This window comes from Ruditapes philippinarum, unplaced genomic scaffold, assembly GCF_026571515.1.
Source record: "Ruditapes philippinarum isolate M1 unplaced genomic scaffold, ASM2657151v2 ctg3721_1_1_1_1, whole genome shotgun sequence".
Taxonomy (NCBI): Eukaryota; Metazoa; Mollusca; class Bivalvia; order Venerida; family Veneridae; genus Ruditapes; species Ruditapes philippinarum.
In genome coordinates this window covers 41,863-69,533 of record NW_026857197.1, presented here as the reverse complement: position 1 = coordinate 69,533, position 27,671 = coordinate 41,863, and the positions used below count along the sequence as shown (strand labels likewise).

Sequence of the window (27,671 nt, the reverse complement as noted above, 5' to 3'; positions counted from 1 at the left end):
TGACCTGCAATTGTATGCCTTAAAATCCAAGAAAACCTTGAACACACAAAATCTATGTCTGATCCATTTATATATCAGAGGGAAAATGTAGTGAAAATAAAAATGAGTAATAAAGCAAACATTACAGGTAGACATGTCATAGATTATAACACTTGATTGAATAGACATTTATTTGTCTCCTAGTGCAAATACAATCTTAATGGTGAAGCTATAACTGTTTTAATCTCTATCTAGCCATGTACAGCAGCATTTTATCTTGACTTTTTTTAAGTGAGATAACTTCAATTATCACTTAAAGCACCTTTATAGTTTAACATTTTGTATTCACTTTAAATGGATATTAAAGTGTACACTTTTAAAATGGAACAATTGTTAAAAAAATAAAATAATTATACTTTTACAGTGTTTTAGTGACAGTACAAAATTCTAACAAACTTTAAGATTTTTAATAAAAAAAATATTTGATCAATTTAGTATTACACTTTTACCTATATGTCAGGGGTGCCTCCTTAATTTCCAAGTGATTATTATAAGGTAGCTGACCTCAAACTGCTTGTCACTGGCACCACTTTGAGTGTTTTGCAATTTGAATGGAATCTAGATCATTGGTGACATTTTCAAATACTATCATCTTATTTATTGAGTTGTTGATAATCATTATCAAATTAATCATAGAGATGCCTTGAAGTTTATAAGCTGCTCAATGATCTTTATGTCTTTGCATTGATAGGGCATATTTTTGTGTTCTGTCTGTTGATCTGTGTATAAAATTAATATGTCTAGTAACTTACATAATCTAAGGATTGCTCTCCGAGTGGGTTCAAACCTGGTCAGAGGCAAGTAATTGTTTACTTGTGTAAGCAGTTTTGCACTTATTGCTCAGTACTGGTTGACTCCAGGAACAGATTTGAGAGTGTGTCTATAATCTGTAAGCTTTCTACACAATTGAACTCATTAAATTCTGTATAATCTGTATATAAGGTCTTTCTACAAACAAGTAATTTTTGTGAAAAATCTTTGTGCATGCTACAATTTAAAACAAAATGTGCATAACTTATTGGCAATAGCTTTATTTTGATGTCCTGAAAAAATGACCTTAGAATAACTTTCCCCTTACATTTTAAATCATCCTCATCTTCAAGGTCAAATTTTTCAAAAAATTTGAAATTTCACGTTTATTTATGATTAGTTTACATGTCAGCATCTGTGTTTCACAAATGTTACCTTTCAAACTTTTTTGTCATGTTTTAATTTTTAGGTCAACTCTATGAGCAGCTTGCTTTAATTCAACTTTATATTCACTAGTGATATGTTATCTGGTAGCTTAAATTAAAACATCCAGTGGTATATAATAGAAATATGATGCTTCATACATGTATAGGATAGTGTTAACATACTTTATACCATTATTATATTAATGAGCATAGTCACTTTAAGAAAGTAAAGTCATTTATATTGAATTCCATTGTGTTATAAATTTTTTAGTTTGTAAACTTCATCTGTCAAAAACCCTTTAAACTGTTTTCATAGCTTGTATAATTTTAGCCTAATTTCTATTATTAGAATTAGGTTATTGATAATTGTAAATTCTACTCATCAAAATAATAATGCACTGTTCCAATCTCAAAGCTCTACAAATCTAGCAGTAAATTATTTACTAGTCATGAGAATGAAAATTAAAATCCTGGCATTCCTTCATTATGAGATTATATATCCTTAACTATAACTTGTAATACCCGGGTATTAATACATGTATGATGTCTTTTTCAGACCCCAAAGAGTCCAATATCTCCGCGAAGTGAAACTGTCCACCCAGAGTGGAGCAGAAACAAGGGAGGTAAAGGGTCATTCATGAAGAACAAGGGAGGTTACTCTATGTCTGGAATGTCAGAGGAAGTGCATGATAATGTACAGCAAGGTAAAAATTGTGCAATCTGAGAATTTAGAAAAGATGTATCCCAGGGTTTTAATTAAGAGGTGGCTGTTAGTCAAAGTGAATTTTGGGACACCTCAAAAAAAGAAAACCCACTTTTGTATATAATACATTGTGTTCTATGTTTAATGAGGGTCAGACGGTCCATTGAGGCATAAAAAGCAACTTTCCCTGTTGAGAACGGACCCCAGTTATGTCACCAGTCTTGCAATTAAAGAGTTAATTTTGAAGCACAAAGCGGTGATAATTTTTCCCCTTGCAATTTTCCACAGAGTATTAGCCAAAGATGAATTTTAAGCTAAAATTAGGTCACTGTTACTGGGGCCACTGAAAATCTAAATGTTCAGTGAACCTCAGAGACTCGCTTGTTGTTTGTAAAGCTTAAAATGTCTGCCTTAAATTCAAAACGGACTGCTTTAGAATTTTAGGGACAACCCTGTAGCTTACCGGTATGTAACATCTATGCTTTAGTCATAGCTAATCCCGATCCTCTCCCTCCCCATGTGAATTAAAATTTCATGTCATGAACATATTATCTACTCTTTTAATATCCTAAAAAATAATTATTTTCCTTTTCATCCCATTTGTATATGATGAAGATGATTATCTTCCTTGTTTATATTTGACAGGTGTGGAGATGCTGAGTTTACAGCAGAAAGGAACGGTACAGAAACGCTGGAGCCAGTTATCTCCCATATCAGACACTGATATAACGTTTGACTTCAAGTTGGAGGAGAACGGTGGAGATCTATCTCCACATGGTAACAATACAGTGATGAGCCAAGTGAACGCCTTTGATCTACCTGTGAGTAACAGTAACACTTCTAGTTCTTGACACATAATCATACAGTGCAATCATTAGACAGGGCCTGTATAGAGCAAATAATATTATTACAACAGCAGTTTCAATACCTCCAAAACTACTATATTCAAATTGATTAAATTTTAGTCTCTTTAGAGCCACACCTCTCATCTACACATAAAAACCCTCTTCGTCTCCGGAAACTCCCAACACTTTTTTATTAGAATTTTATTCTTAAATGAGCTATATTGCACATGCTTGGTCAGTGTTGTGATTAATTTCAAACCATTGCAAGCTGTTGAAATTAAAAAAAAATAAAATAAGATATATTAACTCTGAGTGAAACTGTTATTTTTATCCAAAAAGTATATCCAAATTTTACTTCCTACTTGACACTTTTCTGTTTTTCAGAATTTTACTCTAGTACCAGACAAGTTAGGTTTAACGTGTATAGATGACATCAGCGAGATGGACGTCACCTACGTTAGAAATAATGCTTTACTTGAACTTACCTCCATGTATGATACACATAATATAAACTATAGTCGTAGACGCACAAAGAAAAGGCACAAAGGTATGTAATTAGGAATATTAACTAAGTTTTAATTGGAAGTCTCTAAAAGGTTATAAATGAGGTTTTCTTAAGTAAAATCTTGATAAATGTATTTGTGAATTTCAGCAGTGGGCAGGAATAAGTGATTATTTATTCTATTCCATGTACTACCACAAACTGTGCAAATTAGTATATTTTCAATTAATACAGAATTATGACAATGCAACGTCTTTTTACAGTTTTCCAAAATTAAAATATGAATTACACAAATTCAGTAAGATACAAAGTTTCTTTGCATTTGAATGAGATAATCATTTATTGTGAATATTTCATAGAACAAGGTTCTAATATTTGTTAATGCTTGCTTATCTAAGTTCAATACGCAAAGTCCTGGGATCCCCAATTTCGATCATCGGGCAAGGCCCTATTTCCCTATTTCTATGGGACACTTACTGATCTGGGTCATTGAGTTTTATTGGCATCTGTCTCTCACTAATGATTCAGAAATGTATGTGTGAAAAGTATTAGAAATTTGTCATTACTTGATTATAATCCAACAGGTTAAGTGCACAGGCTGCAAAGACTTGACCAAAACTATTGTAAAATGGGCATAAAAAAAACCAGTCCAAAATAACAGTAAAATATTTTTGTTTTTATAATAATTAATCATATTATTGTATATTTCACAGAGCATGGTATATTTGGGGTCCCTCTAGTAACCTTGTTAGAGCAGGACCAGAAATTAAAACCTAATGCCAGAATACCACTTGTGTTTCAAGAAGTAAGTATTGATAGGTATACTTAAATCCTAAGCTTACAGAAGGTCAGTGGTTCAACTCAGGTGCCTGTTTGTGCCTAAAGTAATGCCCCTGATGTCTTCCTCCACCAGTAAAGCTGGAAAGTTGCCATATGACCTATACTGTGTTGCTGCGATGTAAAAACTCAGTAAAAAAAATACAAATGACAGATTTGTAATTCATACGTTTTGTACTTTGTCCAATGAAAATTGACATTATTACGTACAGGCAGTATTTCATGTTTGAATTACTGATAAAAATAACAACTTATTAATTGTATTACATGCTAATTACTCATGTGTTCTTTCCCTTTCAGATCGTGTCATATTTAGTCAAATTTTGTTTGGATACAGAAGGCATACTACGAGTACCTGGCTCTACTAGTCGTATTAAGGTAAGAGATTGTATTTATAGACATGCATATTATCGTGTAATTGAATCTAGGTACTATTCGTAGAAATAGACATTTTCAGCACACATTAATGTCTTGTGTGTATGAAGTTTCAGCTCCGTCTGCATAGCTGTAAGGAGAGCATGAGATTAGTAATCCAGGTGTTACTTATTCCATCCTCTTAACTAGAGGCGTAATATCTCCATGACGATTGATCTGTGACATTGCAGGGTCTAATTGTCATTTGTCCTTTAACCACTGATTCATAATTATATCATGTAGGATAAGTTGTCTGTCACTTATAGAGAAATTGGTAATTACTTGTGAGTTGTCCAGGCAAGCCGGTTAGAGGATCAACTGCCAAGATATGACCAGAAAACAAGTTAAAATTGATAATAAACTTGAAAAGCAAAGCTGAAAAGTTTTGTTTCTTTATAGTCAATAAATTCATTGCGATAATTACTCTGATCTTCTGGTTTTGAGATGCAAAAACTGAATGCACCAGGTTTTCCAGTATGATGAAATGTTGGCAGGTGGGTGGATTAGGGTCTCGATAATTTCTGCTGGAAGTCATGCATTTCTAAAGGGATTTCAATCCAATCAACACAGAATGATTATCGTCAAGTGGCTTAGGCCTGTGTGATTTCATCACAGATGGCAAAATTATGTTCCTTTCTTCACAAACAATATTAATATTAGTGAATGAAAAACCTTTTGTGACTTCATGCAATATTAATATAATGCCATTTTATATATAAATATATTACTATAGGATATACATGTATGTAATATGTATTGCAGCAACTGAGGCAGGAGTTTGAGGAAAGGTTTTATCAGGGCACATTTATATGGGGTGATGATCTAACACCAAATGACGTGGCAGCACTATTAAAACAGTTCCTGAGAGATCTGCCTGTTCCATTACTTACCGACGAATATATTGAAGCATTTGCTCAAGTTGAAAGTAAGTATAATCAAAGGGACACCACTGCATGAGGACTTGGGGGGAAAAAAATGAAATTGATGCTCCATTTGATATCTGTCTGGTTCAATAACATGTGTTTACTTGCTCGCTTTGTTTTCCAGAATAATCTTACTAAGAAAAAATGATCCAAAATTGAATTGGTTTTCTCTCTAATCTAAGGCTAAAATACCACAAAAATAGATTTTTCTATTCATTTCTGGGTGTATTTCTTAATTATATTATGCATTGTATAACTTTTTAACTGCCCCAGCTGATCTAGGTCAGAAAATTTTATTCTAATTTAGGCTTTTGGACTTCATTGGAGGTCATTTAAGTTTATTTTGAAGAAAATAAAATAAAGGCCTCCATGAGCCAGAAATAACCGGAGTAGCTGAGCAATAAAATGACATGTCCATCCAGGGGTATATCATGAGTGAACAGATGAAAGTCAAAGTTTACACTATGCCATTATACCTTTAAATTCTATAATTCACTTTGCATGAACAATTAATAACTCATTATGTCCAAAATAAATGTAGGTCTGTACCAAACACTTGTGTGCAAATTTAAGTTCATTTGTTAAACTCTGTTTTTCAAGATAATCGTTCTTGTAATGCAAAGTAACCTGAAAATGAAAAGCATTCTTAACACATACCTGTGCAAATTTTGTGGCACTGTAAAAATAGTATTGCATGGTCGTGCATATATATTGTGACGTCATTTTTGTTATACAAACATAGCGTTAAGATTAGCTAAATTTAAGCGTTATACAATAGGCACGTCAATGAAAAATGGTTATTTTTAATTTCATTCTGTCTTAATTTTTGGTATGTGCTGAATAAAATGTTAAATTCATGTAACTCGTTCAATAAATTCAGTATTAAACTTACAATTTTTCAATATCCTCTATAATCACTTTCAACTCAAATCAAGCTAAGAATCGCACTAAATATCCTGAGTTATTCCTTCCTGTAGTCCTTTCCCATATGTGTAAAGTGTGCCACTTGTTTTTATTGTGTTTTGTACTTTCAGACTTGCCGGACAAGAAACAACAGTTACATGCTTTGAATCTCCTTATTCTACTATTACCTACTGTACATAGAGACACACTTAATGTGAGTATGAAAATATTTTGGAAAAAAAAAAAAATAAAAAAAAATAAACCTCTGCTATTGCCTCGGTCAATATGACATCTGCCGGTCAATATGACATCTGCCGGTGAATATCACATCATATTCAATGGCACACTAGTCAATAATTGTATAATATTGCACAGTAGACAGAAATAAATAATGTTTCACATACTGTTCATAGACATACATTTTTCACCTACCACATATTTTCATCAGACAGAAATGAATAATGTTTCACATATTTTTCAGGAGACATAAATTTTTCACGTTTTACATATTGTACAGTTAGACATAAAAATTTTAATGTTTTAAATATTGTAAAACTGACATAGAACTTTTATCATGTTGCACATGTACAAAATACTGTTGTATTCATAATGTATGCTTTTAAACAATTTTTAAGTACTTTCTATTCCAATCTAAATTGCTAGGCTAGTGCCGGAAGACTATTAAGGCTGATACATTGGTACTTTATTGGCACTTACATGTTTCAGGTATTACTGGAGTTCCTGGAAAGAGTGATAGAACAAAAGGACACCAATAAAATGAGTTTAAACAATGTAGCCATGATAATGGCACCTAATTTATTCATGGCACCTAAAGTACGGGGCTCTAATCCTGCCAAGAACAAGGCAGTTTGGGATATTGAAATCAAAATGGCAGCTAATACCTCTAATATTATGAAGATGTTGATACGCTATAGGGGTATATTGTGGACAGTAAGTTATTATATAATACAAACTTTTAGAGTGATTATAGTTACTGTAAAAACTTAAGTGATAAGACTGAAGGAGGGAATAATTTTAACTGTACACTGGAAAAAATTTGCATTTTACATGTGAATTTCATTGGTAATTATGTCAAAATGTGCTCTTTAAACTTTGCAACTATGAGAGATATCAACAAGAAACGACTTCTCTGTGTTCGAAAACTATTTGGGGAACATCACCTAGTTCTTTTCTTATGTAGTTAACTATTTTAAATTGTCACTGTTCTATTACACATGTGCAATATGTAATTTTATGTTTGTATTTGTAGGTTCCCACCTACCTCATGTCCTTGGTAAGAAGAACGTATGAACTTGAAACTCTTCGTAAAAACAAGGATAATAAAAGCGTAAGCATTTCTTTCATTTGTCTAAAAATAGCTAAATGACTTATGTTAGTATGATATGATACAATACAAATGCATTGCATAAATATTGTGCCAATACAATGTGACATTTTGTGATCTGCCGCAAGCAGAAAAAATGTCATAATGTTATTATTCACTGTGATAAAGTAAGTCAAAATATTTTTCAAACTTCTTAAAATTTGAGTGACACCTGAAGCCAAGAGGTTTAAGCCTTCAGTCCATTTTAACCCCAAAACCACTGTGGTTTCAAATGCTAGGGACGTCTAGATTATTTCATGTGGGGAAGCTAGCCAGCAAGCTTACGTAACATCATTGGTTGGTTCTTAACTCGGGGTGCCTATTTGTGCCTGAAATATTTGCACATAGAGGTAAAGCTTGAAATTTGCCTTATGACTTTTACAGTATTTGTGTGACATAAAACCCATAAAAAAATAATACCCTCTCATAAGGGTGATCAATGTGATAACTTTGGTTGTGTTTACCACATGACTGTGTGACCATCGATGTATTGTCAATACATGTATCATATTTTATTTATGTTTTTTTGTATAGTTTGGGATTTTTTAAAATCGTTTACTCACTGGAGATCAGCAGCATATTAAAATTGATTTTATATTTACAGAAAATGAAGGGTTTGTTATCAAAGAAAGACAAGAGTGAAGTATACAAAAAACCAGCATTAAAACATGAGGTATACAATTATACTATTAAAACAAATAATTTTTAAACAGCTCACAAGTAATTCTTAATATCAAGATTAGATATATTCATGACGTATTAGGCTCATTTACCAAGTATAAGTTTCAATGAACAGATCTTTGTGTTTTAAGCTTGACTATTCAAAGAATAAAGGGAGAGCTACTGTACTCACAAAGGTATTGGTGTTGCTGTCACACTTTGGTAAAGTTTTGCATGCAGGTTGTTTTCTCCAACACAACTGAAGGGAATATGTGTTTAAACTTCACACGTTTATTTGAGGGTATAACAGAGGGCACTCCACATATTTACTTTAGAGCATAACAGGACGGCACTATCCAAGGCATAATTATGGCCCTTTTTGAACTTAGAAAATTCTACATCATCCAGGTTTTTGTTTTACTATCAAGTACTGAGAATAGTCAAGCATGCTGTTCTACTGCCAGATGATGTGAAATGTTCAACTTGATAGAATTGGCATCAAATTAACTTGCTAGAATTGCCATCAAATGATGCCATTATTTCAAAGATTAAGACAATGTGACATCAAAAATAACTAAAGAAATCTATTGTGTTGAATGGTGATATTGATTTATCATGTTGAATGTATTTTCCCTAATAGGTAAATTTTCTATTTATATACAAGTGCATGCAGATAATCCAATCAGAATTGTTCATTTGTTATAACGATGACTGGGATGTGCCATTATGCAAATTTCTTTGTGACCGGTGTTTATATCAGGCACGCGACATGTAGTTTTTGTTAATCTCTGATTCCTGTCATCTTTGAAAAAAAGCAGCAGATAGTCTGGCTGTTTCAAACTTCGCTAACTGCTTAAAACAGCCAAGCTTCAGATTCGGAAAACAGTTTTAGTGGCTTTTGACCGCGGGCAGCAAGTGACCACTGTACAAATGTATAAAGTAGAGCAATTTTCTTTGAGCATGTTACAAAATGGCAGTTCAGGTCAGATGACCACTGGAGAGAGGTGACATTACAGGTTTGACTGTATATAGGCAAGCTTTGTATTAATTTTATACCCAGACGTTTTATATCATTATAGCAGGATTTGTTTACAGGTATGATATCTATGCATAGACAGATGAGGAAGTCTATTTATAGGCATAATTACTATTTAAAGATTTTTATTTATAGGCATAATTTCTATTTATAGGCAGACTTTCAGGATGGTGTGATACGGATTCAAGCTCCTAACCTGACCAAGAGCAGTACTGCTCTACAGCTGGACAACAATATGACAGCAGGAGATGTTGTAGCCAAGTTCAAGGTCATTCAGGGTTCAGCAAATGCTGGGTTAGTAATTTTATGGCATAGAAATGGAAAATAATGTGGTTAATCTTACCTGTGTTAAAGGTAGTAATATTGACATTGTTTTATCACTAGTTATAGAGCCATGTCAGCTTGCTCCATCTGGTCAGACTGTACACAGTTTGAAAATATTGATACTGATTTATTCCCTCAAACTCTTGATGCATTTTTTCAATTTTAAAGCATGCCATGTCCAATATACAAATTTGATTAAGAGTATAAACTAAGATACTTTTTGTCATTTTTAATGAAATAAGGATTATGAAACAGAAAATATTTTTACTGTATTTTTATATTAAAGTCTTGACTCTGTACCTCCATGGCCAATTTAAAGTTAATGTTTCTTTCAGAAATGAAAACTCTGATGTCGGGAAAACACAACATGGACCTATCTACAATGATCCGAGAAATTACCAGTCCGCTGGGGATGACACGTTCCTGTTTGAAGTGGGCGGCAACATTGGTGAACGCTGTTTACCACACAACACAAATATGTTAACACTGTATAAAGTGAATCCTAATGCAGAATGGATAATAAAGCGTCGAGAAAGATTTAAAATTACATAGCGATTCCAGCAAAAATCATTTTATATAGTTTGGTTATCGAGCAGTGGAACAGTTTTCACTCCATAGAAATTAAAGATGGCAGTTACAAAACAGTACTAAGTACTACAATGTGATAATTCTATAGAAATACTAGATGCTAATTGGCATTTAATTGAGTTGTGATGTACGTACTGAGTGACTTTTTACGCACAATTACGATTGTGCAGTATTTTTTACGTCTGTGATCTGACAATCTAAGGAAATCCTACAATCATATGAGAGACAGTCAGAGAACTACAAATTTGATCAGATATTTTTACATTTGAAGAAATAAACACTTGCCCCTTACCACTTTTGGTTCAAATCTCACCAGCAACTTTGAATTTTTTCATGACGTTGGAAGCTATCCAGCTAAATGTTAATAAAGACAAAACACTTCTTTCCGTTAAAGGCAAAAAATAGTTCTTATACAAGGTGAAAGCCAGTTATCAATAAACAAAGGGAAAAGACACTGGTCAATAAAGGCAAAACATACCTTTCTTATAAAGGCAAAAGCCACTTGTCATTAAAGGTTATATTGTCCAGTCTTGTCTTTTAAAAGATGTAGACCACACTATTTGCTCAAAAGGGAATGTACCTACATATTGCTTTCATACAGGAATTTTAGAATTATTATTTTTCAAAATTCAAACAAAATTTTACAAACTTTAAGCATTGGAAATACGAATTATACATTTTATTATTTAGGACCCGAAAACTGACTGCTATAATGTTATTTAAATCTGTATAGACCAGTTGAATGTTGTATTTCCAGAGGTTGGTTAAAGCAACAACCATAATTCATACTATATTGTGTAGGAAGCTATATATATATAAACATCATTTCTGGACCCAACCAGTATTGAAAAAATCTGCTTAAGAAAACAATGGCTAGCCCAGAATTTGAATCTACATGGCCAAGAGTGAAATTATTATTCTGATTGTGTATAGCATTCAACCTGGGACATACGATAAGTTATCGTATATCCCAGATTCAACCTGTGATGAATTGCACACTTGCCTGAGGTATATTTTAAATGTGTTCCCTCATACAAGCATGATTGAGTTTATCGTGATTTGACTTTTGATTGATTTTTATACATGTAGTCTTAGATTTTCTGTTTCAAATCTAAATATTACCTTTTTACTGTGAAAATCTTGATGTGTTTTGTATTATTGTGAAATTGTTACTTCAAAAATGGTCGACCATTTTAAACATAAAAAAAAAATGTGAATGTTCTTACAACATATAAAATTCTTTCTTTCGCACATATTTATTTTCAGCTTTTTAACAGCGCATTATTAGAAATATTGTGTATTTGCTGATTTTTATGTCCCCCCCATAAGAGAATGTTGTAATAGATTTGCCCATGTCCCTCTGTTAAGTTTTCGGTCTGTAAACTATCAAAAAAAAAACAGGGAAATGTTGTCCAGAGCATCCATGTCCCTTTGGCACATTTCTAGTTCATTTGTGTTTTTAATTTCCCTGGCATAAATACATATACATGTATTATATAGGTCAATGACTTTTCTAGTAAGTACATAATTATTATTACTTAATGACACATTTCAAAATATAAAAATAAATTGATAAACATTGTTAATAATATATTTTATTCCTGCATAAATAATTCCAAAAAAAATTTATATTGAACAAAATGAATGAACTATCCTGTTTTTTGTATAGACAAAGTGTATCAGTTCACGATTTACAATAATCAATAGTTATTTAGCAGAATATATGGGGAAATTTAACAAAATAAATCTGGATTTTGAAAATTGAAAATAAGAGGATTTTGTATTGAAGGGGAAATAATTCATGATTTTTGGGGAATAATATTTTTGATTTTGAATTGTAAAGCTGGATTTTTAGAGTGAAATTTAATACATGACATTGTCCGAGTTGAAAATGATTATATACATGTATTATACATGATACTAAAACAACTTTTTTTTGTCAATTCTGAAAATGTTTAGTGATAAGGTTTTATAAATTAAGTGGAAACCAACTGACAACATTTGTAATAATATCTTTATTAATTTGATGTTCAGAATTTGGTGTGTCCAAGGTTGCATTTGGCATGTGATAGTTTTACTTTTTTCGATTATTAATAAATTTAATCATTGGAAAACAAAATCATCTGCCCTATTTAAACCAGTATCAAGTTAAAGTTTAAATATTTGTGTTCATACTTATGTAATTGTTAGCTTTTTTAAATTTTGCTAAATTTATCTTGTGTATGAATTTTGTTGTAATACATTAATGCATGCAACATTGTCTACTATGATCTTAAAATAACTTGCTTCTTGCCGCAATTGTTTTGAAAATTACCAGGGATTTCAGATTCTTCTACTTATAGAAGCTTCCCAGCAAGCTTGCAAAAAATTCATTAGGTCTAACCTAAGGTGCATGAAACAATGCACGGGGCTTATGTTTGAAAGTCCAAACTCTGCCCACTTCCTCCACAAATAAAGCTGGAACTTCAACAGTGACGTTGCGACTTTAAACTTGACAAATTGCTTGATAAAGATAATGCAATTATATATATAAATATTGCATAAATATTATAACATAGCATCATGACACATTTTGTGAGAGTGCTATATATAGTTATTTACCTTTGCCAAATGATACACAAACAAATTACAAATGTATGTTGAATATAGGATGAATTTACATTGATTTAGCTAAAAGAAATTCAACTTCTGCCAGAGGAAAATTCCTACAAAGTGCTGTGTACAGTTTAAACTAGACTAGGTGCTTGCAATTAGTTAGCTATTCGACCAATATGCATTAAATTGTAAACACTAAGAAGGTCCATGCGAACTTGGATACAACTGTTAACGCTAGAACTTGGTTTTTCCAAGCTAATACCCTGGTACTTTTACCGTTATAATTTTACGGTGCACTAGTACTGGGCCAACCTGTTGCGCTTTTTTTCATAGCTGTAACCGTACATTAGTGTGTTTAATTTGTAACCCCCCTCCCCCCTGGATTTGCTGTGGAATACCTAAAATATTAATTTCGGAGTAAGTTTATTTGTATTAAATTGAAAACACTTGAGAGGTCCAGTATGTAACTTTATATATTGTGTTACTTTTCTTCATTGTGTTATTTATATTTGTTAATCATGTCTGTACTTTTGTATTCATTTAAATATATACTTTTTCTATTATCAGAATTTCTGTTGCATGCTGTTTTTTTTTCTCAAAAATATGTAGATTTTATATAATTTTCATGTTATGTATATTACATAGATTAATTATGAAATATTTATTGTTTATTTCATTTGTTGAAGATTCAGAGAGTAAAATAAGTATATTATGAATGTAGTCAGTGTTTTTGTCCTTCTATAGACTAGCGCATCCCTAGTTACTGAGGAATTTGCCAAAAAAGATTGGGGCATCAAAATTGCAGCAATTGTTTATCCCTGCGTGATCGTAAGAGGCGACTAAAAAGGGTTCCAATTACTGTAGTCTATGCATGTTTTAACTCCAGCAAGTGAGGTGGTTTTGACCCCTGGTGTTTCTTAAGTTTGTAACACCCAGGTTAGCCAAAATTATCTGTCCTGTTCCTGAATTGTGTTGATACGCCGTCAATCCAACAAAATTAACAGACTACCTCAGTCTTAGATGTAACTTGTTACAGTAGTACTGTATTTGTAATAAAAGCGAACCCCGCTTGAAACTGTGTGTAAAGGCCTCAACAGACGGTAGGATTTTGCAGTACAACACCAATTAAAACTAAGATGAACAGGCAAATCTTAATGTGTGGAGAATTCATACAACTTAATACTAGATTTACAGGATAGGACATGTTCTATCTGTACAGACTTCCCACAATGACAGATGACATATTTCCCAATTACCCCCTGATAATTTGTGGAATGAATGAAATTCCAGAACGACTGGGGCTACAAAGTAAACAGTAGTAAGATGGGGTAAAAATGATGTTGAAAAACTTTTCAGGAGACCTAAAGTTATGATATGTTCGAATGCATAATTATTCCGAAAATGATAATGTAACAGTATTTAACTGATCTCTAATCGGAAGAGGTAGTTTGAAGGCGTCCGGATAGCTCAGTCACTAGAGCCACAGTACCGTATTTCGAGAGTCCCACGTTCTACATGTAGTCTCGGTCCGGCTGCACATTAATCTCGCCCTTTGACAATTATAGAGTGTTTTGATTTTGTTTAAATGGAGGTGTTTCAATCATTACTCATGGAGAAAAAAAAATTTAGTGAGTAAAGTATGTAAGGGATCAATTGGGAGGGAACTGTTTTTAGGGAAACCTCAGATGATTCATACAATGCAGAATTACGGTCTGAATGCAAGTGTTGTATTGCTTTGAAAAGTGTACATCTTATCTCCAGGGTCTTTCAATTGGAAAGACCCTGTTATCTCTAATTAGTGGTGTACAACTAAATCCTACCGTCTGTTGAGGCCTTAGGCCGCTATTACATTTATACGTGATCAGTGGTCCGCGTCCGTCATCCGCATCCGTTACCGATTCGCTAATCAAAGAATACGTTGAATCTATTCCTTTTGTCCGTTTACCATCCGCTTCCGCGACGGCATCCGCGACGTTTCGCAGGATGAGCGATTTTTTACGGACGCGGATAGTCACTGACATGTCTCATCCCTACAAAATGCCTCAAACGAAATTAAATACTTTATCGATTTCGAAAGAAAATACTAAAGAAGTCACCAAAATAGTGTAGGAGAACATATAAGTTTATGATGCAGCAATGACAGATTAAAAAAAAACAACATCTGGTCATCGATTGCTAAAGAGATGTTATTTGAAAGCCTAACTGATATTCAATGTTTGTTACCTAATTCTTTGATGTTACAACTGTTTTTGGTATTAGAATGAAATTATATCATTTTCTACAAATAATTATCCTCTGTTCGCTATACTTCAATTAAAAGTATATAGAAAATAACGTACCTATGTACCCACGGACATGCCCGGACACGGATCACTGACGCGGACCACTGATCACGTATAAATGGAATAGCGGCCTTAACCAGTACTGGTGTCATATCAGGAAACGTACAAATGATTCCCACATTCTTGTTACTAATGTCAGCCATATCAGTTTGTATAGATAAATATATACGGAAACCTTTAATAACGCCTAAAATCAGAAACTTATAGCTGTTGCAGAGCCTGTTCACGAACTGTTAAAAGTCTACGCTCCTTAACAATGGTTACCGCCTTATATCGTTTACGCTCCATAACGACGACTGAAGTAGAACATAAACATAACTTTAGATACATCCGAAGATGTGTCTGTACGTCTGTACGTATGATAATGAAATATGCATTATGACCCTTTCGTATCATGCATGGTCCCCAAATAAAAGAATAGTTGTGCCAACTTATTGATGCAGCCCACTAATGATAACCCGAGATCTTATTCGTATAGGTGTGACTTATCACAAACGAACATAATTTCATGGTATAGTTGCAAAGTATTGTATATGATTGTATAAGCAAGATTATATTCCTGATATGTGTTGTATAACTTTGCATTATAGCTTTGTATGAAATAACATTACTTCACAAAGTTTCAATGAATAAATAGCTGGCAATGTAACGGAGTGTCTCATTTCGTACAAGAACATTTAAGAATGAAAATCGTCATCGCAGCAGTGCTGGCTTTTGCCGCTGTCCGTAAGTATTGACTTTTGTTGTTTACTGTCATGAAATGCTCGACATTTTATTATCAAATAAAACAATTGCATTACTTCCATGAAGTGTCCGATAAGGGATTTTTAATATGACTAATAATGCGCAAGTCAGTTGTTTAGTTGAAACTCCAGCCCGATTTTGTAATATAAATCCGTTGAATGATTTCTTCTCCCTGTTCCCGCGGATCCATATCATTGTTGTTACCTGGCACCATATAGTTTTATTTTGTGGCGCCAAAATAACACATGTTATGCCCCATCCGTAAGCGGGAATGTTGCCTCTGACAGGGGTTTTAAAATGATTTGTGCACTATAAACTCGTGTAAAGCTTGATAAATTTTACATAATTGTACATGTAATTTAATTTGCAATTACTTTTAAACAACTGTTTTATCTAGACAATAATTCTAGCTACTGTCGTGTTGTTTTCAGTTATATACGCAGAACGCTGCGTTGGACCAATGGACTGCCAGATAACATTGTGTGCTAACGGAAGTAATCTTATCTGTGAACGCCAGGAGTGCACGTGCTCACCAATACCAGACAGTACGTTACAATTAAAATATTTCCATTATGTTTAGAAGGACAGTCTTATTAAGTCAGCAAAAGAAGCTAATTATATGTAAAAGTGAATCTTTTGTTGTTTGTTTATATTATTAGTTATTATAAAGATTTTTGGTACGTTATATGGCTCTATATTTATAAACGGTTACTCGTACATACAAACCACCATTTATATATGGCAATATAACCTATAAACAATCTTAATAACGAATTTATAATACGGCTGGAGAAAAAAAGAAGATATTTCTTCAAAATTTGATAGCAGCAGTGTATATAATAATCCGGAAACAAAGCGATCCCTCCGAAGCATTAATCACAACAAAATTACATGAAAAATGCAGACCCGGTTTGATTGAGTCTGTACATGATTAATGGAATATTGCTACACCATTCACGCCTCCTAGCACTCGCTTGAGCGGTACTCTATTCTCAACACTTTATACTGCTGGAATCAATGATCCCAAAGGACCAGAAAAATATAACAATACTGCAAGCATGAAGTGAATTTACGGGGCAACCTTTTATAAAACTAAATAATGGTCACGATTATCTGGCTAACGAATGAACTGCTGATCTTGACACGTTTTACATAGTTGTACATTGGTTCCAAACCTAGGTTTCTACGGACTATAGTTTTAGAAGTACGGCCCATTGGTTACTATACTGACCATCTGTTACTAGGGAACCTGGGGAATGGGAGGGAGGTGGAGAGAAACTTAAGACTAATATTGCAGTTCTTTGATGGCTAAAATGTTGTATCCATATTATTGAAACTTTCTATTATTGCCTCTGCAAACGCTCAATATTTGCTGATACAATGTACATTTTTTGATTTCCATTATTGTACTCCGTAGGATGTCAGACACGTGACGATTGTTTAAACCTGGGTAAAAGATGTCCAAACCGATACCAGAGCTGGCACTGTGTGGACAATATATGCACGTGTTATTAAATCAGGTATTTATCTTTATAACAAATTAAAACAAGTCCTGACACCAATTAAAAATACTTGATACTTTATTTTCTAAATTCTGCATGTTGTTCGAAATGTTTTATTTGAAAGAAATTGAACATGAACAGATCAATCAATCAATCAATCAATAAATCAACCAACCAATAAACCAATCAACCAATCAATCCAATTAATTAATTAATTGTATTTATATATTCTCTTTATTTTTAAAAATCGAACCACTTGTCGATTCAAATGTCAGTTTAACTTAACAAATTCTATAATTTCTATTTTCCAGGAAAAATGCTGAAATTGCTACATGTATATCCGGTAGATCTTTTGGTTTCTTTTATATGATTATGTACATAAACAATATACTGTATTGATGCTGTGTTTTCTTTTCATTAATGAGAACGTTTAACGCATGCCTCCCCAAATTTCCCCGAACTTTTCTATCTTCTGTTAATTTTACAAGCTCTTTCGGCGTTTATTAACCCCCGTCATATCATCCGACATGTCCGTAAAATGTTTGTGAAGTTTCACACATGTACTAAACACATTTAGAAGAATTCTCCAAGAGGTCTATCCTTACTTTTCGGCATTTTCCATAAAAATCCGGATGTAAGGGGTACTACGAATACCAGCATTTAGCAGATGTACTGATTGGCAAAAAGATCAGTAAAACTTTTCTGTACGAAATCTGCTGTGGTCATAGTATTATTTTTACAATAGCTTTAGCTCTTAAATTTGGTTTGCTTTTGCTAATCATGGTCATGCAACTACATAGTTAGGTAAAGAAGCAGACGCTTCTACATAGTTAGGTAAAGAAGCAGACGCTTGTTTTGGTTGAGTCTATTATGTTTTGTTTAGGGGGTGAGTTGTCATACACAAATTTACAATTTATGTGCATTTATTTTTTTCCAATGATTGTTATTATCTTAAATGCTTCTATCAATTCATTTGTAAATAAGATTGCTATATGTCTATTAACGGAATAATTTTAATGAGCACGAAATTAGTTCACACCTACATGTGTATTGATAACGTGATGATTTAAGCCAATGAAAACACATCAATATTATTACAGGCAGAGAAAAAGAGTAAATCGATAATATTTATGTAGCAAACAAACTTTGAATTGCAAGTATTTTTTTATATCTTTTAGGCAGGATAAACTGTCCGAGGAGGGCCAGGCATTTTCGTACCATTAATTTTACAGTATCAAGTGATTATCCCAAGCACCACCGCGACTTAGCATGGGAATTATAAATATAGCTAACATCGGCGCGTCGCATAGGATGGAAAATACCTTTTTTTCATATCTTATTGTAATAAATATTTACAAACTGTGTCTTTCGGGGTTTTTTAATCAATATATAGCCAATAATGATGTTAATATGAATAAATAATCATATCTCAAATCTGCGACTATGATTTACAATAAAAGTCTATCTTTAGTGTATTAAAAAGGTTTTTAATTTCCTGAAATTTTATTTTGTGATTATGCTTCAAAGCAGTGAATTGACCGTGAATTTTCTTTTCATATTTTGATTTCCTTGAAATCATTTTTCTAATCTGAAGGCATGCAACTTTAATATGATGATACATTAAATACATTCCATGAAAATGTTTAAAGATATAAAATATCTCATGACATGTTTGTTCATTTTACATAACAACTTTAATGCAGCAAACATAAAAAGTCTTCACAAAAAGTAGTATGCAATCGTACCTATATTACATTTTCAAGTTCCTGTGATTTATGTTTGTTGCGAAAAGTTTTAATAAGTCCCTAAAGGCACTCAAACCAATCGTGACGTACGCCATACGTATGTCAAAAATAAATATATAGAACAAGCTAAGTTAAAAATACGCATCGTGAAATGGTTGCCTTTAGAACAGCTACATAGACGAAATATCTGTTTAGATTGAAATTTAAAGGTATATAAGCGTTACAACACGAAAATTCCATTAGCTCGTTCTATAGGTGCGTTTCAGTCAATGTCGTAATGACCCATGTGTCTTATATACAGTGTTGCTCATAATGATTTATCATAATGCCTTGAGCATTTAATAATTATATCTCCGTTATCTCGATTAAACGATATATAAACTTTTTATAAGCAAATGACAATCGATAAAACACCAAAGTAAACGTAGTATAAAGACATTAAAAGCATCAGACCCATTATAATTACCAAATCTAACCAAAACAAAACAGTATAGATGTGTAACCTCGCTTTACTTTATATTTAACCTATGTGTTTATTTAAGTTTCTGAAACCTCGCAGCACTATCCAAATAATCTCTAAAACTTTAAAAGATAAATTTCTTCAAAAATGAACCTACTTCCTAGTTTCTAAAAGTCAAGAAATGGATATATTGAACAGATTCAGATGTTTGATGACAGTGCAATGCAACAGCTCTTACACTGATGCGTTTTGTCCGAATGCGAAACTTTCGATTGATTTAATTTATGCCTGGTTTAACGATATCAAATCTCGGTAAACTACAGACACAGTCCGTTATTTGTACACGGGGATAGTAAAATCATTGTATTTCCTTTTGAAGAAAATGTTGAAATGTTTTGCAACAAAGCCAGAAATTAAAAATTGGTCATAAGGTGTAAAGGTGAAATTTTAATAGTTTTATGTACTCGTGTTTTTATCGACGACTCGCAAAATTAATCATGTCATTCCGCAATAAATAATGCGTCTTATTCAAATCATATAAGACCTGGCTGCTTTGCAGCCGAATTACTCGACTAGAAAATTTTAGAATTTAGTAAGTAGTTTATTCCTTTATTATACAATAGAAATTCAGTGTCGGTATTCTATCAAATGAAATGATTAAAAGCATAAAATTGAAGCATTCGCTGATGATTGCTGAAGTTATACTACAATTTGTATATTCACTAACAATATGCCATTGCGAGAATGACACACAGTATGTTAATAAAAAAGTTAAAAGTAACTTGAGTGCCTGCAGATCCACTCCGATTTCCCCCACTACCTTCGTACCAGGTGGCTCAACTCTCGTAAATATTGATTTAGTGGAAGTTACAGCCCTTGCTTTTGTTGTTAGTTTTGAGAGGTTAGAACTTGAATTAGAGGATGTATTTGGTCGCTCACTTTCTGTGAAAATATTTGTAGAAGAGGTTGTATTTTGTAACTCGCTCTCTGTAACATTTTCTGTCGTAGTAGTCAAAGAAGTGCTTGTCATTGGTCGCTCGCTCTCTGTTACATTTCCTGTCAAAGAAGCGGTTGTAATTGGTCGCTTGCTCTCTGTTACATTCTTTGCCGTAGTAGCGGTTGTAATTGGTCGCTCGCTCTCTGTTACATTCTTTGCCGTAGTAGCGGTTACAGTCTTTGGTCGCTCGCTCTGCGATATATTTACTGTTTTAGAGGATGTATTTGGTAACTCGCTCTCTGTTACATTTTCTGTCGTTTTTGAACTTCTTTCATTTTCATCTGAAGAAAAAAACCAATTATAAACTATGGAAATGACAACTGCGATAACGCCTGGTGGTTCTGTAAAACTTGAATTAGAGGATGGCTTTGGTCGCTCACTTTCTGTGAAAATATTTGTGGAAGAGGTTGCATTTGGTAACGCTCTCTCTGTTACATTTTCTGTCGTAGCAGAAGTAGTAGTCGTCATATCGGTTATCATTGGTCGCTCGCTTTGTGTTACATTTACTGTCGTAGCAGCGGTTGTCATTGGTCGCTCGCTCTCTGTTACATTTACTGTCGTAGTAGCAGTTGTCATTTGTCGCTCGCTCTCTGTTACATTTTCTGTCGTAGTAGCGGTGGTCATTGGTCGCTCACTCTCTGTTTCATTTACTGTTGTAGCAGCGGTTGTCATTGGTCGCTCGCTCTCTGTTACATTTACTGTCGTAGTAGCGGTTGTCATTGGTCGCTCACTCTCTGTTACATTTACTGTCGTAGAAGCGGTTGTCATTGGTCGCTCACTCTCTGTTACATTTACTGTTGTAGTAGCGGTTGTCATTGGTCGCTTACTCTCTGTTACATTTATTGTTGTAGTAGCGGTTGTCATTGGTCGCTCGCTCTCTGCTTCATTATTGTTCATAGTAGCGGTTGTCTTTGGTCGCTCACTCTCTGTTACATTTATTGTTGTAGTAGCGGTTGTCATTTGTCGCTCACTCTCTGCTACATTTATTGTTGTAGTAGCGGTGGTCATTGGTCGCAGACTCTCTGTTACATTTACTGTTGTAGTAGCGGTTGTCATTGGTCGCTCATTCTCTGTTACATTTACTGTGGTAGTAGCGGTTGTCATTGGTCGCTCGCTCTTTGTTACATTTACTGTCGTAGTAGCGGTTGTCATTGGTCGCTCGCTCTCTGTTACATTTACTGTTGTAGTAGCGGTTGTCATTGGTCGCTCGCTCTCTGTTACATTTACTGTCGTAGTAGCGGTTGTCATTGGTCGCTCGCTCTCTGTTACATTTACTGTCGTAGTAGCGGTGGTCATTGGTCGCTCACTCTCTGTTACATTTACTGTTGTAAGAGGTTGTCATTGGTCGCTCGCTCTCTGTTACATTTACTGCTGTAGTAGCGGTTGTCATTGGTCGCTGATTCTCTGTAGCATTTAATGTTGTAGTAGCGGTGGTCATTGGTCGCTCACTCTCTGTTACATTTACTGTTGTAGTACCGGTTGCCATTGGTCGCTCACTCTCTGTTACATTTATTGTTGTAGTAGCGGTTGTCATTGTTCGCTCACTCTCTGTTACATTTACTGTCGTAGTAGCGGTTGTCATTGGTCGCTCACTCGCTGTTATATTTACTATTCTAGTAGCGGTTGTCATTGGTCGCTCACTCTCTGTTACATTTATTGTTGTAGCAGCGGTTGTCATCGGTCGCTCACTCTCTGTTACATTTACTGTTGTAGTAGCGGTTGTCATTGGTCGCTCACTCTCTTTTACATTTACTGTCGTGGTAGCGGTTGTCATTGGTCGCTCGCTCTCTGCTTCACTATGTTTCGTAGTAGTGGTTGTCATTGGTACCTCGCTGTCTTTTACATCCTTTGTCGTAGTAGCGGTTTCAATCTTTGGTAGCTCGCGCTTAGTTTTATTTATTGTTGTAGAAGAGGTTGTATTAGCTAAATCGCTCTCTGTTACATTTTCTGTTGTACTAGAGGTAGTACTCGTAGTAGTGGTTGTCATTGGTCGCTCACTCTCGGTTACATTTACTGTTGTAGTAGCGGTTGTCATTGGTCGCTCACTCTCTGTTACATTTATTGTTGTAGTAGCGGTTGTCATTGGTCGCTCGCTCTCTGTTACATTTATTGTTGTAGTAGCGGTGGTCATTGGTCGCTCACTCTCTGTTACATTTACTGTCGTAGTAGCGGTTGTCATTGGTCGCTCGCTCTCTGTTACATTTACTGTTGTAGTAGCGGTGGTCATTGGTCGCTCACTCTCTGATACATTTACTGTCGTAGTAGCGGTTGTCATTGGTCGCTCGCTCTCTGTTACATTTACTGTTGTAGTAGCGGTGGTCATTGGTCGCTTACTCTCTGTGACATTTATTGTTGTAGTAGCGGTTGTCTTTGGATGCTCACTCTCTTTTACATTTACTGTCGTAGTAGCGGTTGTCATTGGTCGCTCGCTCTCTGCTTCATTATGTTTCGTAGTAGCGGTTGTCATTGGTATCTCGCTGTCTTTTACATCCTTTGTCGTAGTAGCGGTTTCAATCTTTGGTAGCTCGCGCTCAGTTTCATTTATTGTTGTAGAAGAGGTTGTATTAGCTAAATCGCTCTCTGTTACATTTTCTGTTGTAATAGAGGTAGTACTCGTAGTAGTGGTGGTCATTGGTCGCTCACTCTCTGTTTCATTTACTGCTGTAGTAGCGGTTGTCATTGGTCGCTCACTCTCTGTTACATTTACTGTTGTAGTAGCGGTTGTCATTGGTCGCTCACTCTCTGTTACATTTATTGTTGTAGTAGCGGTTGTCATTGGTCGCTCACTCTCTGTTACATTTACTGTTGTAGTAGCGGTTGTCATTGGTCGCTCACTCTCTGTTACATTTACTGTTGTAGTAGCGGTTGTCATTGGTCGCTCACTCTCTGTTACATTTACTGTCGTAGTAGCGGTTGTCATTGGTCGCTCGCTCTCTGTTACATTTACTGTAGCGGTGGTCATTGGTCGCTTACTCTCTGTTACATTTATTGTTGTAGTAGCGGTTGTCTTTGGTTGCTCGCTCTCTGTTACATTTACTGTTGTAGAGGTTGTCATTGTTGTTTCATTGATTGCTGCTTTAATATCAAGCGTTCTTGACCCCGGAAAACCTGGAATTATCATAATGTAAAGTCCATTAATAGAGAATGTTCCCTTTTGTATAAATTATGGTACATAACAGAGAGGGATGATATGAAGATTTTATGCCTAATATTAGATATTTTTTATATCAAGTTTAGATAAGCCACCGCCTAGCGGGGACTATGCTCGGTATTTTTTGTTTGTTTGTTTTGTTTTTTGTTATTTGTTTTTTTTTGTGTTTTTTTTTTTGTTTTTTTTTGGGGGGGGGCGTGTTTGTTGTTGTTTTGTTTTTTTGTTTTTGTTTTTTTGTTTGTTTTGTTTTGTTTTGTTATTTCAAACACATTACAGGGACAATAATGCAGTAGAGACTACTAATAAAAAACATAATTTTCTTGTTAAAAAATATAGTTTAAATTTTATGTTTAATCTGAACGGTCAAGGTCATTCATAGTTTGAGGTCAAATTTGAATCATTATTCAATTATAACATTATGTCAATTTTACCATATGCATTTAAAAGAATGACTCAAATCCATTAGTTATAACCAAGTTAAGAATTACAAGCAAAATTAAATGATTTGACCTTGATGGTACCGTATCGGTAAAGGTCATTCAAGGCTCAATGTTACACAATATGTCGATTTTATCCTACGTATACTTTTGTCCGAGTATAAGAAAATGTGTCTTTAATTAAGAAAGTTATGGCAATTTAAGCAAATTTCAATAATTCAAGACCAATTTAAGGTCAATGTCATATCGCAATAATTCAACATTTCGAAATTGTCATTATAATGTGTTCTTTTGATTAAGTTTAAATCAAACCGGTAAATTAATAACAAAGTTAGGATAATTTAAGCAAATTTCATTAGTTTTACCTTGACGGTTCAGGCCAAATAAACATTAATATCATTTTTAATCATTCAACATGTCGGTTTTGCGGTAAGGATACTTTTGTCCAATTATAAATCAAATACGTATTAAATAACGAAGTTGTGACAATATAAGCTAAATTCAATAATTGACCTTGACGGTCAAGGTGAGGTCGAGATCATATTTTTTTGAAGTACTAAACATGTCAGGTTTGGTATAATTGTTTTTTTATCAAAGTTTAAATAAAATCCATAAATAAATAGCAAAGATATAGCCTGTAGCAAAGTTCACTTATTTGAACTTAAATGTCAAGGTCAAATCAAGCTCATGTTTAATAAATCCTTTCTGATGTCTTGTCCCAAGGAATTTTTTGACTTAGTATTTAGTATAAAGACAATCCATGTATTATTTACAAAGTTATAGCCTATTGTAACAAACAACTGAAGTTACAATAATTTGACCTGCAAGGGCAAGGTCATTTATGAATCGAGTTCAAATTAGTTTTGATCTTTTCTAGAATATTGTCCTGAAGGTAGTTGCGCTCAAGTATGAAGACAATAAAATTATACAAAAACAAAGTTTAACCCATTATAGCAAAAGTAAAACAACTTGACCTTCATAGTCAAGGTCATTGATGAGTAAATGTTACAATCAACTTAATCCTCTTGTAGGTCTTGTCCAAAGGATTGCTGTATCCAAGTATGAAGACAATCTATTCATAAATAGCAAAGTTTTATTCAATTATAGCAAAAATCAAGCGACATTCAACATTTGACCTAGATGGTCAAGGTTATTTATGTGAGAAGGTCAAATTCAGTCTGGTATACTTTAAGGTCCCAAAGTGTTATTGTGTCCAAGTATGAAGGGAATCCATTGACAAATGAAAATAAAAGTGTCCTGACGGCAAAGATATGGGCCATGGTGCCTGTACCGGATACGACAACGTCCACATAACTCGATAAATCGAGCTAAAATTGAATGTAAATGGATAAAATAATCTGATAATTTCTGGAGGAGTAAAACAACACAAAAATAATAACAACAACAACAATGTATAAATTCTACATTAGATATATAAAAACATCGGGGATTTATCTAACAGAAAGAGCATTAAAAAAGGAGGCTATTCGCTGTTTTGATGTTCTTCCTCTTTTGTATCATAGGTAAAAATAAAAAAGTTTCCTTTCGTCACAATATGAAACCACAGGAAAGGTAGCCAATAAATTATGTACGAGCATCCGAATATGACTTGTCTATTGTTATCTCTGTGCCTGTCATCACAATAAGCAAACACCAGTAACAGTGTATCATGCTCTATTTTTTTTATCCCCGACAGTCCGTAATTGGAGTGCGGGTAATGAATAGTCCAGCACTCCAGTTAACGCACTGTGTATGTATATGGTATATAATTTAACTCCAGAAAGATCTCCAAACTATGACACAATTTTTTTAAGCTACTGACATGCCAAGACAGATCACAATTGCCTTTTGAGTACAGCTAGGAACAAAGCCAGACAAGAACATTAACGAATTTTCATGATAAACTCGGACACATTAAAGATGTATCTTCCACGTGACTTGAGATGTAATCGTGTTATCTTTGTATAAAATTAAGACTATTTCGGCAAATTTATTTTGAAAAAATGTGTTTGACAATCATAATCAATTTAGAAATGACAACTGATGTACAATTATCTATAGATTTATGGCATATGTTTACAATATATACGTTGTGCCCAAAGATTGGCGGAAAAGACCGAAATGTTGCGTCACAGCTTCTTGTTAGATACCTATACAGCTTCTTGTTAGATACATATAAACAAAAAATTTTTAGCAGACTACAACTTTCTCAAAATGAAAAGGTTCAAAATTTTAAAAATTATAACATTCGTTGAGGCTTACTACTCGATGGTCAACAAACTATCGAAGATTTGGACATTTTTAGTTGTTTGATATTATGTTAGGGGCGTCCGTGACAGTGCAGTTAAAGTCGTTGATCTCAAACTTGTGTCTTCGAATCTCGCCAGGAATTTGTACTATTTTATGTGTTGGCTCGCTTACGAAACGTCGGTGGTTTACTCACGTGTCCGTTCGTGCCAGAAATAATGCACGGAACGAAACCTGAGGTCTTCTTCCGCCAGTAAAGCCGCGGCTATATGACCTTTAATTTTTACAGTTTTGGTGCGATTAAATACTGAACAAAAAACCCCAACAAAATTAGCATAAGTTTGAAAGCCCTTAAGCTAACAATGGGTTGATCCGAATTCAAATTGAGGCAAATCTATACTGGTGGTCAATCTTGAACGAATCAGAATGTTGCAAAAGTTCTTCATTTTATACAGTTGGTAATATTTTTCTTTTGAAATAGAATAAAATAAAGTTTATTAAATAGAATCTTTAAGTTTGATATTGTTCACCTAAACTTTATACATATGGAAGACGCGCACACGGGCTTAGCGTCTTAAGTTGCCCTCTAGCGCAGTGTGTGTGTGTGTGCGTATTTTTTTTTTTTTTTTTTTTTTTTTTTTTTTTTTAAGTTTAATGTTAATGTTATTGTTGTTGTTCATATTTTTGTGTTTGCCTTACTCTTTCATTTATAAACTCATAGTATTAAATAAAAGAAAGGAAAAAAAAAGAAAAATAATGTCGAAATACATTACTGAATTTTATTTGTGTAAATGTGTAGCTTTTTTTTTTGGTTGTCATACAGAAGAATGAATTGGACCTGTTTTAAATCTTCACTCAAACTTAAATTGAAAATAAATACAGTTGAAATTAGGAAAAAGAATCCTAATTTACAAATCTTTCTATATATGTTTTGATAATTTGAAATAGACAAAAGGCAAAACCCCGTATAAAGAATTGAAAAAAATGAAAAAAAAATGAAAGAAAGAAATAAAAAAATAAGAAAGACAGACAGACAAAAAGAAAGACAGGACAGAAAGAAAGAAAAAGGTACTTACTTAAACATATAAATCCAGCCATGAATAAATATGTATATTTAA

General features: G+C 33.8%; 4 protein-coding genes across 12 annotated transcripts in view; 2 read left to right on the top strand and 2 right to left on the bottom strand.

Annotated features, from left to right (window-relative positions):
* The window catches only part of LOC132749053 (rho GTPase-activating protein 18-like), a 41,318-nt gene extending 27,674 nt beyond the window's left edge, over nt 1-13,644 (top strand). For all 9 annotated transcript variants that reach the window (XM_060738730.1, XM_060738731.1, XM_060738733.1 and 6 more), the window contains 12 exons: nt 1,771-1,918; nt 2,563-2,738; nt 3,147-3,309; nt 3,978-4,069; nt 4,402-4,479; nt 5,278-5,440; nt 6,473-6,555; nt 7,068-7,292; nt 7,612-7,689; nt 8,330-8,398; nt 9,576-9,715; nt 10,081-13,644. In XM_060738730.1, the coding sequence (XP_060594713.1) occupies nt 1,771-1,918; nt 2,563-2,738; nt 3,147-3,309; nt 3,978-4,069; nt 4,402-4,479; nt 5,278-5,440; nt 6,473-6,555; nt 7,068-7,292; nt 7,612-7,689; nt 8,330-8,398; nt 9,576-9,715; nt 10,081-10,297 (1,632 nt within the window). In that variant the 3' untranslated portion in view covers nt 10,298-13,644. The remainder of the gene's footprint in view (nt 1-1,770; nt 1,919-2,562; nt 2,739-3,146; nt 3,310-3,977; nt 4,070-4,401; nt 4,480-5,277; nt 5,441-6,472; nt 6,556-7,067; nt 7,293-7,611; nt 7,690-8,329; nt 8,399-9,575; nt 9,716-10,080) is intronic.
* Nucleotides 13,645-15,857: 2,213 nt separating this feature from the next.
* LOC132749046 (serine protease inhibitor Cvsi-2-like) lies at nt 15,858-17,535 on the top strand. The gene is made up of 3 exons (XM_060738722.1): nt 15,858-15,996; nt 16,446-16,559; nt 17,432-17,535. Exons 1-3 carry the CDS (start codon nt 15,954-15,956, stop codon nt 17,527-17,529), a joined length of 255 nt encoding a protein of 84 aa, XP_060594705.1. The 5' UTR covers nt 15,858-15,953; the 3' UTR covers nt 17,530-17,535.
* A 2,787-nt stretch (nt 17,536-20,322) lies between these two features.
* On the bottom strand, nt 20,323-22,014 carry LOC132749055 (uncharacterized). The gene has a single exon (XM_060738740.1). The coding sequence runs from the start codon at nt 22,012-22,014 to the stop codon at nt 20,323-20,325; it is 1,692 nt and encodes a 563-aa protein (XP_060594723.1).
* A 7-nt stretch (nt 22,015-22,021) lies between these two features.
* LOC132749054 (mucin-2-like) lies at nt 22,022-23,638 on the bottom strand. Its single transcript, XM_060738739.1, has one exon. It carries the CDS (start codon nt 23,636-23,638, stop codon nt 22,022-22,024), a length of 1,617 nt encoding a protein of 538 aa, XP_060594722.1.
* Nucleotides 23,639-27,671: the final 4,033 nt, after the last annotated feature.